This window comes from Hippocampus zosterae, chromosome 14 (assembly GCF_025434085.1).
Source record: "Hippocampus zosterae strain Florida chromosome 14, ASM2543408v3, whole genome shotgun sequence".
Taxonomy (NCBI): domain Eukaryota; kingdom Metazoa; phylum Chordata; class Actinopteri; order Syngnathiformes; family Syngnathidae; genus Hippocampus; species Hippocampus zosterae.
Window position 1 is genome coordinate 13,867,100 of NC_067464.1, and position 16,913 is coordinate 13,884,012.

At 40.6% G+C, this 16,913-nt stretch overlaps 2 protein-coding genes and 4 non-coding genes across 11 annotated transcripts; 5 read left to right on the plus strand and 1 right to left on the minus strand.

Moving 5' to 3' along the window:
* Positions 1-81: 81 nt before the first annotated feature.
* On the plus strand, positions 82-154 carry trnam-cau (transfer RNA methionine (anticodon CAU)). Its single transcript has one exon. It is a non-coding gene; the product is annotated as a tRNA-Met (tRNA).
* A 356-nt stretch (positions 155-510) lies between these two features.
* trnam-cau (transfer RNA methionine (anticodon CAU)) lies at positions 511-583 on the plus strand. The gene has a single exon. It is a non-coding gene; the product is annotated as a tRNA-Met (tRNA).
* Positions 584-731: 148 nt separating this feature from the next.
* On the plus strand, positions 732-804 carry trnam-cau (transfer RNA methionine (anticodon CAU)). The gene has a single exon. It is a non-coding gene; the product is annotated as a tRNA-Met (tRNA).
* Positions 805-952: 148 nt separating this feature from the next.
* On the plus strand, positions 953-1,025 carry trnam-cau (transfer RNA methionine (anticodon CAU)). Its single transcript has one exon. It is a non-coding gene; the product is annotated as a tRNA-Met (tRNA).
* Positions 1,026-6,236: 5,211 nt separating this feature from the next.
* tmem50a (transmembrane protein 50A) lies at positions 6,237-12,224 on the plus strand. 2 transcript variants are annotated; one of them, XM_052086712.1, is made up of 7 exons: positions 6,237-6,403; positions 6,885-6,990; positions 9,449-9,561; positions 11,004-11,071; positions 11,540-11,632; positions 11,843-11,903; positions 11,983-12,224. In XM_052086712.1, the coding sequence occupies exons 2-7, from the start codon at positions 6,889-6,891 to the stop codon at positions 12,026-12,028; spliced, it is 483 nt and encodes a 160-aa protein (XP_051942672.1). In that variant the 5' UTR covers positions 6,237-6,403; positions 6,885-6,888; the 3' UTR covers positions 12,029-12,224. The 2 variants fall into 2 exon arrangements, with proteins under 2 accessions (XP_051942672.1, XP_051942673.1); XM_052086713.1 differs by having other exon boundaries at positions 6,251-6,374.
* Positions 12,225-12,563: 339 nt separating this feature from the next.
* On the minus strand, positions 12,564-16,615 carry rhd (Rh blood group, D antigen). Of its 5 annotated transcripts, none has more exons than XM_052086689.1 (10): positions 16,194-16,547; positions 15,286-15,472; positions 15,044-15,194; positions 14,780-14,927; positions 13,738-13,895; positions 13,514-13,651; positions 13,336-13,445; positions 13,161-13,240; positions 12,923-12,996; positions 12,564-12,825 (listed from the first exon to the last, which is right to left on the minus strand). In XM_052086689.1, exons 1-10 carry the CDS (start codon positions 16,336-16,338, stop codon positions 12,799-12,801), a joined length of 1,218 nt encoding a protein of 405 aa, XP_051942649.1. In that variant the 5' UTR covers positions 16,339-16,547; the 3' UTR covers positions 12,564-12,798. The 5 variants fall into 5 exon arrangements, with proteins under 5 accessions (XP_051942649.1, XP_051942650.1, XP_051942648.1 ...); XM_052086690.1 differs by having other exon boundaries at positions 13,318-13,421; positions 16,194-16,541; XM_052086688.1 differs by having other exon boundaries at positions 13,318-13,445; positions 16,194-16,537.
* Between the last annotated feature and the right edge of the window lie 298 nt (positions 16,616-16,913).

The window sequence follows — 16,913 nt, forward strand, 5'->3', positions numbered from 1 at the left end:
GGCCCATTGAGTCCCTTCTTTTTCCATTCCCTTCTCCTTCATCACTATCGCCTTACATTCGGTACTTTCATTAAACCCGTGGCCTCGTTAGCACAGCAGGTAGCGCGTCAGTCTCATAATCTGAAGGTCATGAGTTCAACCCTCATACGGGGCATGGCAGTCTTTTCCCGAACCACTTCAATGAAAAATGTTTTTCGCCACTTGGACATGAGCACGCATCTTGCCCATCTAGTCAATTCCTCTAGTAACTTTCCCTCCTTATTCATCCATATAACCTTGCATTCGTTACTTCTATTAGTCATGTGGCCTCGTTAGCGCAGTAGATAGTGCATAAATCTCATATTCTGAAGGTCATGAGTTCAACCCTTATATGGGGCATGGCAGTCTTTTCCCGAACCTCTTTAGTTAAAATAGTTTTTCGCCACTTGCACACGAACACGGCTGAGGCATGCTCGTTCCCTTCTCCTTGATCCATATTGCCTTAAATTCATTAGTTATGCTAACCGTGTGGCCTCGTTAGCGCAGTAGGTAGCGCGTCAGTCTCATAATCTGAAGGTCATGAGTTCAACCCTCATACGGGGCATGGTAGTCCTTTCCCAAACCTCTTCAGGAAAAATAGTTTTTCGCCACTTGGACATGAGCACGCGTCTGGCCCATTGAGTCACTTCTTTTTCCATTCCCTTCTCCTTCATCACTATCGCCTTACATTCGTTACTTTTGCTAAACCTGTGGCCTCGTTAGCGCAGCAGGTAGCGCGTCAGTCTCATAATCTGGAGGTCATGAGTTCAACCCTCATACGGGGCGTGGCTGTCTTTTCCCGAACCTCTTCAATGAAAAATGTTTTTCGCCACTTGGACATGAGCACGCGTCTGGGCCATTGAGTCACTTCTTTTTCCATTCCGTTCTCCTTCATTACTATCGCCTTACATTCGTTACTTTCGCCAAACCTGTGGCCTCGTTAGCACAGCAGGTAGCGCGTCAGTCTCATAATCTGAAGGTCATGAGTTCAACCCTCATACGGGGCATGGCAGTCTTTTCCCGAACCTCTTAAATGAAAAATGTTTTTCGCCACTTGGACATGAGCACACGTCTTGCCCATCGAGTCAATTCTCCATTTTACTTTCCCCTTCATCCATATCGTCATTAGTTCAACCCTCATACGGGGCATGGCAGTCTTTACTAATGTGCTTTTAAACAGATTTTTTTTTCAAGTTGTTTTTTTTAATGAAACAATCTTCACTGTCTCAATAAACCTGGCATTAAAAAAATGTGAGCCTTGGTTTTGAATTGAGCATTCTCGTCTTTCATTCGCTAATTTTACCATCACTTCGGTCTCATTTTCGCAGGAGGTCGCTCGTCAGATTTGTATTCTGAATGTCATGACTTCAACCCTCATTTCGGGCATTGCTGTTTTCTTCAGTTAAAATTGGTTTCAGCCAAGTGTACATCAACCCTTGTAAACTTTCAGTCGATTCTCAGCTTTGTTCTCCCACCTCCTGTATCCCAACTTTAAACACAGGATAGTGACAGTGTAAAAAGCCGGTATAAATCAGACAGTGTTCTTGAGAAGTATTTTATTTGGTCGTATTTACATTTTAATGCTGTCTTGGTTGGCAGTTGGTCATCTGTAAATAAGTCAGGCCACTCACCAGATCGACCAACTTCATTGCTCCCCATTCTCCACGCCTCCTCCTTTCGGCTCCGTGCTGGCAGTTATTAGAAGCTGGCTGTTTTGTACCTCTTGGTACTCACAGACTATAATGATATTGTCCTACATTGTTTTTACTTGACCACGCGTTGGTTATGTGGCTGCGCTTCTGCTGCATGTGATGTAATCAGTTATCGGTGGCTTTATTAGGTCGCATGAAATTTGTGAAATAGTGGATTTTTTTCATGTTCGCGTCCTTCTGCCATATTCATCAAAATGAAACAAATAAAGGCTTGAAATATTTCACTTTGTCTGTGGTGCACTGCTTCAAGATTCCAGTTTCACTTTCTGAAACAAATTATTGAAATAAATTTACTTTCTCTCAATATTCTCATTTTTGCCACCCACCTGTACATACTTTCTCAAACTGGCTGAAGACTACACTTGACATGGTAATTCATCGAGTAAAAGTTCAGAATACAAACCCAAATAAAGCCACCTATTACAAAAGGTGATTTCAATGTTTTAGTGCATAAAACCCTTCATCCCTTCTCGTAGTCATTGTTCCCACCAATAAAGTTTAAAAAAAAAAAGTCAATTAAAATGTGAAATTCTGTGTGTTTTATAACAGATCCTGCTAAGAGAATGAATGGTGCCTATGGCTACATCGGATACCTTGGAGTCATCGGTCTGTCCATATGTGTTGCATTGCAATTTCTTCGAGTTTTTTAAGATCATTGTCCAAAACAAAGATCATGTTTATCTTTTCCCACATGATTGCAGTGTTTTCAGTTATATAATGGCATGTTTGGACATGAATCACCCTGATATTAGTTGGCAGCATTACTTAAACTACAACTGCTATGGAAATTACATTTCATGTTAAAATCAAGATGCAATGTTTTGGTTATGTCTGTCACCACGATTTATCTTCTTTCATCCACGATTCTCACCTGTATTCTGACTAACACAATAAAAAAAGAAAATGGTTCCCCTGTTGGTTGTGAATATACTCATTTGTCCATGTCATTGAATTCTCTGATCATTGAATCCATTGCAACTTGCCTGTTAATGTTTTTTAGAAGCCATTTTGCCTCTCACCCTTGCAGGCTTCATCAGTTCATGTTCAAAGATTACGACTGATCATTTGTTGTTAGAGCTGTCAGTTTAGCGCGTTTTTATTGGCTTTAATTTAAATGAATTTTAACGCGATTAAATTTTTTCTCGCAAGATTAACGCGGCACACGTCACAAGCGGATGTTACGTTGCTCTATAAATACACCAGAACAAAACAACAAGCGCGCTGCAGAAGTCCACGCCCATGTCTGTTTTGCCAGCCACAGCAGCACGAGACACCGAAAACGGATACTTAAAGAGTTTATGAATGGAAAGTTTACATTTAAAAAGTTGCCCGATTGCTCCACTGACAAGACCAAAGTTATCTGTTCTTCTCTCTCTCTGTATCGTACAGGTATACGATAAGGGTGTGGAAAATAATCGATATTAATCGATACATCGATGCGCACGTCCGCGATCCGAGTGCATCGGCTCATTCACTGGGTACGACGCGATTGACGGGTGAAATCGCGATTCATCACGATGCATTGATGGGTATCGGTGAAATCGCGATTCATCACGATGCATTGATGGGTATCGGTAAAATCCGATTCTATCGCCGTTTTATTCATGTTAAACGTCACATATCTGCCCTTTCGTAGGCGCAATGAATGCACCATCATTGCTTTGCGTTTTGTGTTGAATACGGACGGTAGCCGTGCGTCACATACAGTCCAGTACACAACGAGCGAAACATGATGGAAGTTAGCGCACGCAGCAGCAAGGAAACTACTATATTTAATGCAGCCGCAACATTCAAATCTTATGTTTGGAAATACTACGGCTTCGAAAAGAAAGACGGAAAGCTTAATAAAACCTCCGTAATTTGCAAGGAATGTCGCACTAAGAAGCCATACAACGGCAGCACCACAAATATGCAGACCCACTTAAACCGATGGCACCAGATCACTGACAAGTTTCCCTCCCGCTTCCCCGCCCAGTTCCTCGTCGGACACCGGAGAAACTCTTGGTAAACCAGGTCAGGATCAGAAAAAAATTGCCTCTTATTTTGGGAGTCCCCTTGCAACTCACTGTGGCCGCGCAATGGCTATAACTAAGGCCACTGCTTATTTCATATGCAAAGACCTCCAGCCTTAGCGTGGTGGACAACGAGGGTTTCAGACAGCTCGTGCACGTTTTGGAACCCAGGTATAAAATACCAGACAGGTCTGTGTTCACTTACAAACATATTCCCGATGTGTACAACAAAGTGAGAAGTGAGATTACTGTGTCGCTGAACAGTGCGCAAAGAGTTGCACTTACAGTGGATGGGTGGACATCTTGCGCTATAGATTCATATATATATATATATATATATATATATGAATATTTCGTATAAGACACTCAGTGAGAGTCTGTTTGTGTTTACACTATAGCAACAGCTGTGAGTCTCAGGTGCCAAATTGTTTACATTTTCTTTGCACAAAACCCAATTGTGAAAGGGCTTAAATAAGTTGTTTTACAAGTTCTACTCTTTATAAGGAATAAAGTGGTATCCTTTTTGTAATACCATACTGAATTCCATCTTTTTAAAAGCTTTTTTTCTTTGCTTATTTGCATCATGTTTAATTGCACATTATCGCAACAAATTGCATTGTATCGTATCGGATCGCATTGATTTGAACTTAATGTGTATCGAATCGTATCGCATCGTGACGACGGTGAAACCTATCGCATCGTATCGCCAGAAAATTCCATGTATCGTTTAAGTATCGCATCGCTGGCAGTGGATCGTGATGTGTATCGAATCGTCCTCAGTGCTGAGATTCACATCCCTAGTATACGATGTATGCCACTGACACGATTGTTACTCGTTTGGAACTATTTTGTGTGGAAGGTTACAGTGTTTTGCGTCCATATAAATAGAGCGGGTGGAGCTTCTCTGTTTGTCTGACAGTGGTAGCGACCTAGCGAAAATAAAACGTCTCCAGTGTTGTCATCGAACCAAGTGTAGTCATTCGAAATGAGGTCTACATAAAAACTGTAGAGAGACTTCCGCACAAGAAGGACCAACACAATCAACATAGCCTGACTGTGTTATGGGGAGTGACCCCCCCTCCCCCCTTTCAAAATGGTTTGCCCCAGCAGCACGAGGGAAGTGCGTGCGCTTTTTTGTACGGCGGGCAGTTTTGAATACAGCGGCAAATAATGAACACTGGTGTCCGGTGTCTCGTTATTCTTCAACAAACATACAGAAACAGACTGCTGTGTTCAAAAGTAAACTTGAGAAAAACGAAGTATGCAACCATGGTTTAAATCTACTATAGGCTGAGTAGTAGTTTACCTTAGATGTGCACTTTATAATGTTATATTGCTCTGTTTTTATTTTATAAAAAAAGCTGTTAAAGCAGCTGTTGTGTGACAAAATATTGTTTTCACTGTTGTTGATGGACAGTAGTATTGTGTGAGAGATTATGTGTGAATATGTGTGCAAGCAAATGTTTCCTTGAGCAAGTCACAAAACCCCTATCCATGGACGTAACACTTTACGCCTTTTAATTTTGTTCAATTACATTCTGTTAGTATTATATGTGAGACGATAAAAAAGCAAAAGTTTAGGTTTGGTGGTAATGTACTAAGTAAATGACAATAATTTGGACAGTTTAAAAACTAATTACCATGGATTATATATTATGTCCACAACGATCCATATATCTGCCTTTGTCAGGCTGTACACACCGTGGAGTATCCATCCATCCATTTTCCGAACCGCTTAATCTTCGCCAGGGTCACGGGGGTGCTGGAGCCTATCCCAGCCGTCTTCGGGCAGTAGGCGGGGGACACCCTGAATCAGTTGCCAGCCAATCACAGGGCACACAGAGACGAACAACCATCCATGCTCACACTCACACCTAGGGACAATTTAGAGCGTCCAATCAGCCTGCCATGCATGTTTTTTGGAATGTGGGAGGAAACCGGAGCACCCGGAGAAAACCCACGCAGGCCCGGGATTCTGGCTGTGAATAAATTCAAACTTGCAAACTCCACACAGGGAGGCCGGAGCTGGAATCGAACCTCTGCACTGCGAAGCCGACGTGCTAACCTACTGGTCCGCCAAGTATATATTTGTAATTTATTGATTGCTTTGTTATCTGGTCTTTGCGAGCCATGTTGTGTTTAGAAGCGTTTGCTGAGGTCCACACGTGACTCACATGACGTTTCAAATACAAAGCTCTTTAAAGATGGCAAATACCACAGCCAAAAGAAACATGATATCAGAAGATCGTACATGAGTGCACAAAGAGAGTCCTTTTAAAGCTTTAGTTGGATATACGATGGCCACTCCACGAAACTAATGAATATTATATTATTTTAAATCTGAGACGAAACCGGAAATGAAACATTAGTGGTGATAGTTAATTTTTTTAATGATCATGGAAATGTGTCTAGTAATAGCTATGCTTCTATACGATTAAAGCGCTGTAAAATATAAAATACTTTGCGTTAAAGCAATAAAATCTATTGTCCCATAACCCTTGAATGCATCAATATCAATAGCTGCTTATGTTCCTCTCAACTGTGTAGGCAAACTGCGCATGCGCATGACCGAGCTCTCGGAAGCAAAGTCGGCCTGATCCAAGGGGTCCACATCAAGAATCGAAAATAAGCGGTAGTTGCTACTTTGGAAACGACATTAGGGTGTGTAAATATCACGGTTGTATACATTTTTCGGTCGCATCGTCGCTGTCTTGTGGATTTTGCAATCGTTTTCAGCGAAGTCTCTTGTGACAAGGCACCTTAGAGGAAATGTTTGCTATTATCAAAGCGACGAACAAAAGAATGCTACGACACAATCGTGATTATTTCCACTCTCTAACCGATTATGTGTATCATGTCGTGATTTGTATACATCTTGAGGATTTGTTATGAAATGTGTGTTTTAACAGTTGCCAATTTCAGTTTCACAATAAGGATCACGCAGTTGTTAGTCTCTACAAGTTGAGCATCATCCCCATATAGCAGTTAGGTACTAACATTGCTTGTTTTTGTTTAGTTTTAATTTCACGTAGCGTTATACTGTATTAATTAACACAATTCCCCAAGAGAAATAGGCTTTACATTAAGGGATTTTCTCCAACGTGTTTGAATGTAAGTTGTTTGACCGTCCTTCCTTCCTCAGAGCCATGTCAGGATTGCTGGACGGGATTCGGTGCGGAGAATGCGACTGCAATGTGGACTGGAGTGAAAAAAGAAACACCGTCGCATCGATAGCTGCTGGGGTTCTGGTATTTCTCGTTTTATTTTAATGTACCCTGTATCAAATTTTTATTCTCTTTGTTGCACACTATCTAAACCACAATGTTTGACCACAATCCGATCACAGTGTAGCAATATACTGTATTTATTAATGTGGGTGTTGTTTTCAGGGCTCCAGCACGCTGACTGAATTCTAGTGTGTTTTTGTTAGTGCATTATATTGTGCCATTTCATCCTGTTGAGACTGTCACATGGTCAAAGTTTTCAGGAAGGACGAGTGTCAAAAACCTAAAGGTTTTCCCCAACTTCAATATTTGCAGACATGGAAGTGGGGTTGGGTGCTATTGGGCGGGGGAGATTACAGCCTAGACACACCGAGTTGGCGATCATGGTTTAGATCTGTGTTTCCCAACCTTTATTGAGCAAAGACGTATCGGAAAAAATATCAGAGCACCACTTAACAAAACAAATTCACTAAAAGTGGACAAACAGGTTAATTATGTACCGAATTTCATGAACCATTAGGTGCATCGTATTAGGCACAGTATCAATGAAAGGGTCTAATTTAAAATATGTTCATACATAGAGTGCTAGGGTTCACAATAGGGCTCATAAGGCCCATTATTATTGTGAAGTATTGTATTTTAATAGTTTATTCAAATTGTACCATATTTGATAGATTTTGCGTTCTTGTGCTAGTTTAACACCGCAAACAAAATAATGGGTAGCCACACGTGTCTTGCCTGCTTTTGTTCGCCATGAAATGACACAGGGATTGCTTTGAGTTTAAGAGGGTATCCTCCAACAAATAACAAAAAGTTTGAACATAGTCAAATCTTGTGATCGGTGGTTGTGTTATTTCTCGGACTGATAATAAATGCTATCTTGGCTGATAGTTCAACCTATTTCAATGCACTCTCCATTATCCAACCTTTTATGCTCGGTCCTGGCAGTTATTGGAAGCTGGCTGTGTCATTTACCTTGCACCCGTCCTGTCGCACATTCTAAGATTTAAAATATGCCACCAACAAAAATCAGCTAACGTTGGTGACCGCAGCACGAGGCCAGTGCGACTACGTTTCCCATGATTCATAGACAGGAAAGCAGGAGGTAATCTGACTTCTAGTTATGAAGAAAACAGGCCTGGTAGCGATTTAGATGTGTATTGGGAATGAGAACACATACATGAATGTGAAAAGGAATAGGAACGGAATTGAACTTTGCCTTTACCACTCAGTCCCACAGACCGCAATGTTGTTATCCCACATTGCAACATTGGAAACGCGCAGCCAGAAACACTCAGCTAACCACAACATTAGGGAAATGTAGTACTACTGCATTTCCCATGATTCTTAGACAGAAAGTACTGGTACTCCCCGTTCCAGGATGATGAAAACATAAAAATGTCTGCTATCCACGAGATTTGAGTAAAAATGACAACGTAAACCTAATAGGAGGGGATTTGAATTAAAGATGGTGAACTGAAAAGCCAACATCACTCCATACTTCGGGCGCACCGAATTACAAGACACACTGTTGAATTTTGAGAACATTTAAGAATTTTAAGCGCACCTTCTGGTCCGGAAAATACCAATATCTTCTCTCATCAAGTGGATGAGCATTTTATTGATTTGCCTTTTGTTATGAGAGTTAACAAAAACATTTTTTTAGAGTAGAACATAATTTATTATTTGTCAAATTGACATTGGATAGTTTCTGAGGATCTCTTGTGGCACACAAATGTGCCATGGAACACTGGTTAATCACTGGCATAGGTGCCCGCCTCTTTCCTAGCACACCTGCACTGCAACAGAGAAAGGAGGGCGGTCAATGGGTAGACAAGAGGCACTATGGTATATACTGTATTTTAATATCAAGCCAAATATCCCAAACATTTTGCGAAGTAAAAAGCGCACAATTCAATTACAAAAGACACAAAAAGGCACTGCTGAAAATTGAAAGAAGAAGAAGAAAATTTTCAAAACCCTAATTGTGAATTGAAGGTTACCGCCAGTGATGAATGAGTAAGAAAATCTTGGCCGGAGGTTTGAAAAATATTTTTTATTAGATCAAAAGAAAAAACAGAGCAGTGACCATTATGTGCTGGCTGGGCCGATCATGCATTTGTTGTCCTTGCTGGCAAACCTCAAGAATCAATTGATTGTTCCCGATTCAGTTACTGTTTCCGTCATTGTTTTCCTGAGTAAAAGCAGATGTTTGTCTTATTTTGACAAAAGCGAATACGTCTGCTTTCACGAAGAACCATATAAATCAGAATAATTTCTACTGAATCTGAGAATTCCGACAAATTTTAAGTTATACGGCGGCTCGTAGCGATTACTAAATCATTAAAATAGTTGTTTAATTTGAATCTATTATTTGTCAATTAAATGATTACTTTTGACATCTCTAGTTTGTATTGAAATTGAATTTTATATTTTGTACACCAGTCCTGACGCACCTCATCTTTTATGATGTATTTGCCAGTTCTTCACTGGTTGGTGGATCATCATCGATGCAGCAGTGAAGTATCCTGCTCAAGAGGAATTTCCCCATTCTTATCACACATGTGGAGTCATCGCAACGGTGGCTTTTCTGATGTAAGTCCTGCTTTACAAACACTAGTCTGATATCTTTAGTATTACCGGTATTTGGTCTGCTTTACAACTTGTTAAAACAGTGAATATTTTTTTCAGCAATTCAATTTTCTACACTTCCAAAATGAATGAAAACACTCTTAACATGAATGCTAAACCCACATTTGGTAGTTTGTATAGCTACATGCTATAACCACTTTCGATGTGGCGATAAAGGCTACATATGTCAGTTAATCATTAAAAAATAAAAACTCTGATATGCAGCATTGACCAGTTGTCGACTCACTGATACGTTTTCCAACATTATTTTTGTCGCTATTGATATTACTCTTCATGTTTAATTGACACTCCTGTGACCAAAAATGTAGTGGGTTTGATCGCTTGTTGCATCTCAAATCATCATGTCAGTAAGCCTGAGATTCAGTCCATTGGCGTCGGTGTGTCAGCTACAAGACACTACGTTTGTCTGCGACAAGTCTGTTGGCTCAAAATTAGACTTCGGTACATTCGTGCAAGTCTGGCGTCGGCATAACAGTGGCCTAGTAGCCTGCGGCCATTATGTGACTGTGTCTGGCCAACTGAAGTTCACTGAAAATGGCGCGACCGGGCCAGGACAAATTTCATACATCAATCTGATCAAATCAGCACAGTCTTGCAATTTTGTCATATTTGATCATCAAAATTTTGAGTTGTATCCATTGATCTTTTTACCGCGCTCTGCACATATTTTTGGGAGTCAGGTTAAATCCTTCCACAAGGGATGCCCTGAACATGGTATAAAGTCAAAAACCAACAAATGTTCAATAATGAGTTCGATATTATACTGCAAAAAAGATATATATGCAAAGTAAGTACACGGAAGTAGTATTAAGGCTTAATTAATACAGTATAACGCTACTAAATGTGAAATAATCATTCCAACTTATCTTACTATATCGTGAATATGCAGGTCCAGTGCCGGTTCTGGCAGGGCCACCACAACATGTCAAGACACCGCACAAAAAAGCTTTCATGCAGGACCCCGCTTTGCACGTCTTCTGAATATATTGTTGGCAGTGTATCATATTTCATCAACCTCAGGAAAAGACACGCACATCTCTAGTACACGCCAACTGCTTGTCTTACTGACTCTCATGACTTCACGACTCCTCATATTCTAGTTGCACCATGAAGTCATTATTTTGAACAAGTGACAGTACATTGGACTTCCTTTTCGACAACTAGCAATCCTTATGTCTGGACTTAAACTTTCAAGCTATTTAAAAATCAATCCGCTTAATGAGGTGTTCAGACATGCCGCTTGCAGTCGTCTACTTGACGGTCTAGTTTCATATATACTGGTAATGTCAGTCACATGATCCGCGTGTGTCAGTCTGTCAAAAAAGAAACAAAACATACACATTGACCTGTTGTTGCTAACACTGTTTGAATTTGGTTCGTTTTAGGATAAATGCTGTGTCAAATGGCCAAGTGAGAGGTGACAGCTACAGTGAAGGCTGCATGGGGCAGACAGGTATGTGCATGGCTATCTTGCGTTAATACACAATCACCAGAAACTTCATTACGTGTACCTGCTCGGTCGAAGAAATCCAGTACAAGAGCTTCATCAAAATAGGAGAATGACGTTGCTTGGCACTGAATTGACATCAGATGAATTCCTTTTTTGTTCATTGCTGTGGTATTTTGGGGCGACAAAATATGAACGTCTCAGTATAATGGCGCTTTAGTGTCAGTCCTAACAGAACATTTTAAAAGCCAGTTTTGTTTATGTACAGCTATTTCAGCAGCGCCGGATGACATGCTTAAGTGTACTCGAACTCTTGAAATGCTGCATGTTTAACGTAGCAGATCCGGAACTCTTGGAGTTATGCATGTTTATCTTGCGTAGCAGCCGTTGATTTGATGACAGTCGTCGCATTCCAGTGCAACGTAATAAAGAACAGTCAAGCAGAAGCTCACCCTTTCTTATCTCTCTCTGCAGGTTCTCGCGTGTGGCTCTTCATTGGCTTCATGCTGTCTTTTGGATCCCTCATTGCCTCCATGTGGATCCTCTTTGGAGGTTTTGTAGTGCCTAGTAAGTAGCTGCTACATTTTGTTCTGATTTGAGTCATTTGTAACTTCAAGCAACAGAGTCGTTCACAGTGTGCTATGTTCATGAATTTTCTTGCACAATGTTGTGATAAATAATTGCACATCTACTGTGACAGAAAAAAACAGGTATCCAAATAAATTTAATCAAAATAATTAAGCTGTTTTTGGGGGTGGGTTCTCTCCCTCTCCCCAGAGAATCCTATCGTGTACCCTGGAATTGCCATTTTCTTCCAGAATGCATTCATTTTCTTCGCGTAAGTGAAGAGGCCGAAGTGACTTTTTGTCTTGTGTTTGGCAAAATAATTGAAATCACACTCCTTTATTTGTATTCAGGGCCCTGGTGTTCAAGTTTGGACGTACAGAGGATCTGTGGCAATAACTGACTCCCAAGTGTGTCTGTCCATCATTGTTAGACTGCTTTCTTTGTTGTTTCGGACAATATGCTTCAGGCTTCAGTGGTTCTTCATCACTTTATATGTAGCCTTTGTAGCGTGCAGGATTGACTTGTTTTAATTTATATTTTTGTTGTTGTTTTAAAAGGCTAACTCCTAACCAAGCACAAATCGTAGAATAATTCACAGATTGACCGTTTTGGAATGTGGCACATTTTGACAATGTGTATCTGCCCCCCGGGCAGCTGTGCTGTTGAAGATAAGTATAAAACTTTTGTGCAAGACATTTATTTAGGGAAGTCTACGTCCAAGCCTCGTGTGGGTATGCTTATGTTCTCCCTTCATTTTATGTACTGTAACCCGTAAGCAAAGTGAAAAGAACACATTTTGTGATAAGATATCCTTTATTCGTCCCACATGATGTATAAAAAGACTTAACTGGGGCAATTGCCATGAAAATGCATTCTGAGAGAACTCACCAATTGAGATTGTCTCTCTCTGAATAACACTGAGTTCTGAATTTCGTCATGCAGATTTATTGTAAAGTAATTATGGTTTTGCCAAGCTTAATTGAGGTCAACATTTTTTCACAACTGTCCGGTAGATTTACTTACTATGTGCATCCATTTCTTACTTTTGTGAAATGGGGCCAGTTTTTGGCTTCCATGGTATAATTAAACAATCATTCTGAGCAGGATATGTTTTGCATTTGTCTTGTGTGAAGCTTGTCTACACCTCCAGGGTCAGACTCCTCAGATTATTTGCGAACTGCAAGATGCTCAAACTGCAAAACATCATTTATTAAAATTTGTATTTGTGGTTCTACAAATGAATTTTTTTTCCATAGCAGTCATTTCTTGTTGTTGAAGATGTTCTCCTACCTTCCAGAAAGCTTGATCATCAAAACATTTTTTATCTTGGGGTGGTCTCCAGATGTCCCACTTTAGTAGTACTCCTTTGAACATATCCAGAGGGACACCAATTTAGAAGAAGTGACTGACATTCAGATACTGAATTTCTTGTTTGAATATTCCCATTCTTGCTCTGCGATCATACCGTTCGGTATTTTACAATCCTGAAAAATGTTACCAGACCAACATTTATTTTCCTTAATCATACCTGTTAGGAATCCCATGGTCAGGCTTGTAGCTAGGGTGATGAGGAGGGCATAAATGTGAAATACGGCGAACCGGATCGCCCTGTAAATGAAAGTCTAGTTACACAGCGGCATGTTGCTGATTGTCAAAAATCTGCCATTTTAACAAAGCCTTTTTACATTGTGTGATCATCACACTGTTGGATCTGCAGGAGGAGCTGTATCAGCCATCCCAGTAGACCAGGGAGTCCGTGTGTGCTCAGAACACTGCAGGTGTCATGGCACTCGAAAGCAAACAACATGTGGTTCTGGTTGGTAAGACACGGTTTGAATGTAGATTGATAATAAACTGACACACTCATGCATTGACCACCACCTTGAGGTATTGGAATCCAACGGTTGACACAGCAGCTGCGGCCAGTGCAGTTGTCATGGCCTCCCACGGGTAACGTATCGCTGGCATGGAAACCCCAACAGCGACACCCCCAGCAAGAATGCATGACTGAAAATGGGCCTAATAGGAGAGTGGCACCATAAGCTCAATGCCTCTCAATCTAATCCTTCTCAATCTAATAGGTCCAAACAATCGCTTCAACGTACTGGATTGACTTTTCCCTTTGGACTGAAGAGCGCAGATATCGCAACAGATGCTACAGCACTGACAGCCAGGGCCAGGTAGGTGCTGCACACTGCCGACAACCTCTCTTCCGTGAGGATGGAGTTAAAACTGGGCCAAAACATCCAGAGAAACACAGTACCTGTAGAACCTCAATATTGTTAACATTTAGGATGTGGGTTGGGGGGGGGGGAGTGATATTAACCGCTGACGCTTGTGAGTGTGAGCAACATTTGTTTTTCCCTGCATGTCTCGACATTTAACCCAAAACTCAGTATTATGGTTTCAAATGGATGGAAGTTTTCAGAAATGTTGACTGAACAACAATTTATCACCTAGGTCCTAGGTTAATCATGCTCCCCAACCTAAAAGAAAAAAAGGGCACAAGCAAAGTCCCCTGGGTCTGCCTCCTGATCCTTGACAACATCCTGCATCATCTTGTTCACTTCCTATTTTGTCAATAATTGGTGCAACTGTCAATTGCTAATATACTTTGGAAAAGAAGTACATTTTGTTATAGCCTAGAATGGTCATGCATATTTATATACTTTGTATTAGCGGATCGGATCATGCATGTAATGGAAATGTAATTGCGTGTATGTTTAAGAGCAGTTGTGTGGCCTCTGTACTCTGTGGCCTCGATAGCGCTGCATTAATTTATGTACCACATGCATGGTCAAATACAGCAGAAACGAGAGTCTGAATTTGTGTAAATTCTTGTTACTTGAAACAAGATTATGATGCTAGATGTGTTTTGAAATTTTGTGTTTTATAACCTGCAGATTTTGTATTATCTCAATTCTGTCACTTAACATGAAAGCTTTCCTTGTTTAATAATCGCAGGAAATTTGGATTTAGTGAAATTCAACTCAGTACTTTGCTCAAAGGTCAAAGGCCCTTCAGTCAGAACTTGGGATTCTTCACCACTGGGCAAAAATGTCTTCATGAATCCATGCTTCCAGAGGATTTGTATTTAAAACAGCATTTTATGGTTGAAATTAAAGAAACAGACGACTCGCTACACACCTAACATGGAGAACAATTCTGTTTTGCGGTCAAGTTTTTCCTTCTCGAATCCCTGAAATGATTCTTTCCGATAGAGGATCCATGTCAGCACAAGACCAAAGAAAGCTCCAAAGATGTGAAGCACCATAATGAAGTTCAACTGCCGTACCTATGATCAACAAACATGTTGTGAATCCATTCCAAAAAGTCGATGAGCCTATGATTTACGATGGCCCAATTTTTAAAGGTCTCATCATTAAGCCACTAGAACAAAAGCTTACTTACCGGTAGCAAAGTCTGCAGGAGCCACTCATTCAGGACAAAGCCAAATACCTCCAGCAGTACCATGAGAATTAAGTGGACAGGATTTGTTTTTCCTTGCACAGCACCAATTGAGATGAGAACCGAGGCTGTGCACATCTCGGCAACCACCAAGCTATGTGCAGTATGTTCAAATGCTCATTATATTTCTCAAGCAGCAAGTATGTGCAAGAGAATAGATGCAGAAATAAAATGTCATACAGTACCTATTCAGGTCAATCCGAATCTTCCCTCTATAATACCAGGACTCAAAGCCATTGAGTAGGAGTGCCCACTGGGTGCCAATGACAGCTATAAGTAGGTTGAACCCTGAGCCGCTGAACCCATAGCGTACTAAAAAGGTGCTCAAGAAGCCAAAACCCAAGAAGACCATCACATTCACATCCTGGAACACTGAAAAAAGAAGACATTAAAAAAAAAAATACTTTTTGAATATCAGGCCCCTTTGAAACACAGCCACAACATAAGGAGCCTACCACTGGGACAACATTCTGAGTGCCCCCTTAATTGACCCCCCCCCCAAAAAAAATCTTTCATACATGCAGTGAAAAATGTGCCGTAAAAAATGAAATATATTAAGATAATGTATTTTGCAAGTATGTACTTATTTAGTTCAGATTATAAATACTATTTTTTGTGTCATACATCTGGTTAGAAAGTGCATGGTTCTATTTGCCCCCACCCCCAGTGGCATTGAAGAAAAATGCTGGCCCCCACCATTATTGAAGTTGCCAGTACTGTACTGGTCTACTACATCTTGAGGTAAAGGCCACAAGGGCAGAGCCATCTTCCATGTACATTTAAATAATCAATACACAGTCATGACTTGAATTGATACAGAATTAAGAAGTTCACAAATATTTTTTTCAATAATAACTCCATTGTTCAGATATTTTTCTTTCTTGATGTGGCCTGCAAATCAATGTGTCAAATTAAGAAAAAGACTGACTGTGTAGGTGAGAAGCACTGCAGCGTCTACCGTAAGGAGTTGCATCATTTTGCAGCATTTGTCTGCTGAAATTAGCCATCCAAAATAAAGCATCTGATTGATGTACGTTTCCATTTGTTTACTGGTGAGATTTAACATCACAATATTTTACAAGATGTTACTCACCTGGATATAAATTGCTGAATTTAATCCCATTCACATTGCTTTCAATCTCAACGTAGAAGTAACACACAACTACAAAACCTATTTGTAAGGAAAGCAAAAAAGGAGCCAAACGAGAGCGCAAACTTGGGGCGTATTTAGGAGCCATAGTAGATGACTTTGCTCCGGGAGATGCATGCTTCACTCTGATGATATGAAATGGGGCACAGCCCACTGTGCAGCTTTTTCTTATCTTCTGCTACATGCGCAGATAATACAAAAAATTATCTCTACCTTTTGAAATAAACTAAAATAAAATGCTGACATTTGAATCCTCTTTTCACTTGAGCATTGTGAAAACAACACACACACACACACATATATATATCCATTTTCTGATGCACTTATCCTCATAACGCTTGCAGGGCGTGCTGGAGACTATCCCAGCTGTCTTCGGGCTGTAGGCAGGGAACACCCTGAACCGGTTGCTAGCCAATTGCGAGCACACGCAGATGAACAACCATCCCCGCTCACACTCACAATTTAGAGTGTCCCATTAACCTACCATGCATTTTTTTGGAAAGTGGGTGGAAACTGGAGTACCCGGAGAAAACCCACACAGGCACGGGGAGAACAATCGTGTGGAATGAATGTATGGATTGCACAAGTTTCACTTTTTGAATGGTGATACTGAAATAAATCAAAATGTTCACGATATTACTGTTTATTGTCTTGTGTAAATAT

Bases quoted from the DNA above. Each gene is read 5' to 3' on its own strand.
- tmem50a (XM_052086712.1), top strand. From the start codon at position 6,889: ATGTCAGGATTGCTGGACGGGATTCGGTGCGGAGAATGCGACTGCAAT. The intron at 11,072-11,539 runs GTATGTGCATGG...CTCTCTCTGCAG, and splicing joins AGGCTGCATGGGGCAGACAG to GTTCTCGCGTGTGGCTCTTC. The intron at 11,633-11,842 runs GTAAGTAGCTGC...CCCTCTCCCCAG, and splicing joins TGGAGGTTTTGTAGTGCCTA to AGAATCCTATCGTGTACCCT.
- rhd (XM_052086688.1), bottom strand. From the start codon at position 16,338: ATGGCTCCTAAATACGCCCCAAGTTTGCGCTCTCGTTTGGCTCCTTTT. The intron at 15,195-15,285 runs GTACTGTATGAC...TACTGCACATAG, and splicing joins ATTCGGATTGACCTGAATAG to CTTGGTGGTTGCCGAGATGT. The intron at 12,826-12,922 runs GTAGGAGAACAT...GATGTTTTGCAG, and splicing joins ATGATCAAGCTTTCTGGAAG to TTTGAGCATCTTGCAGTTCG.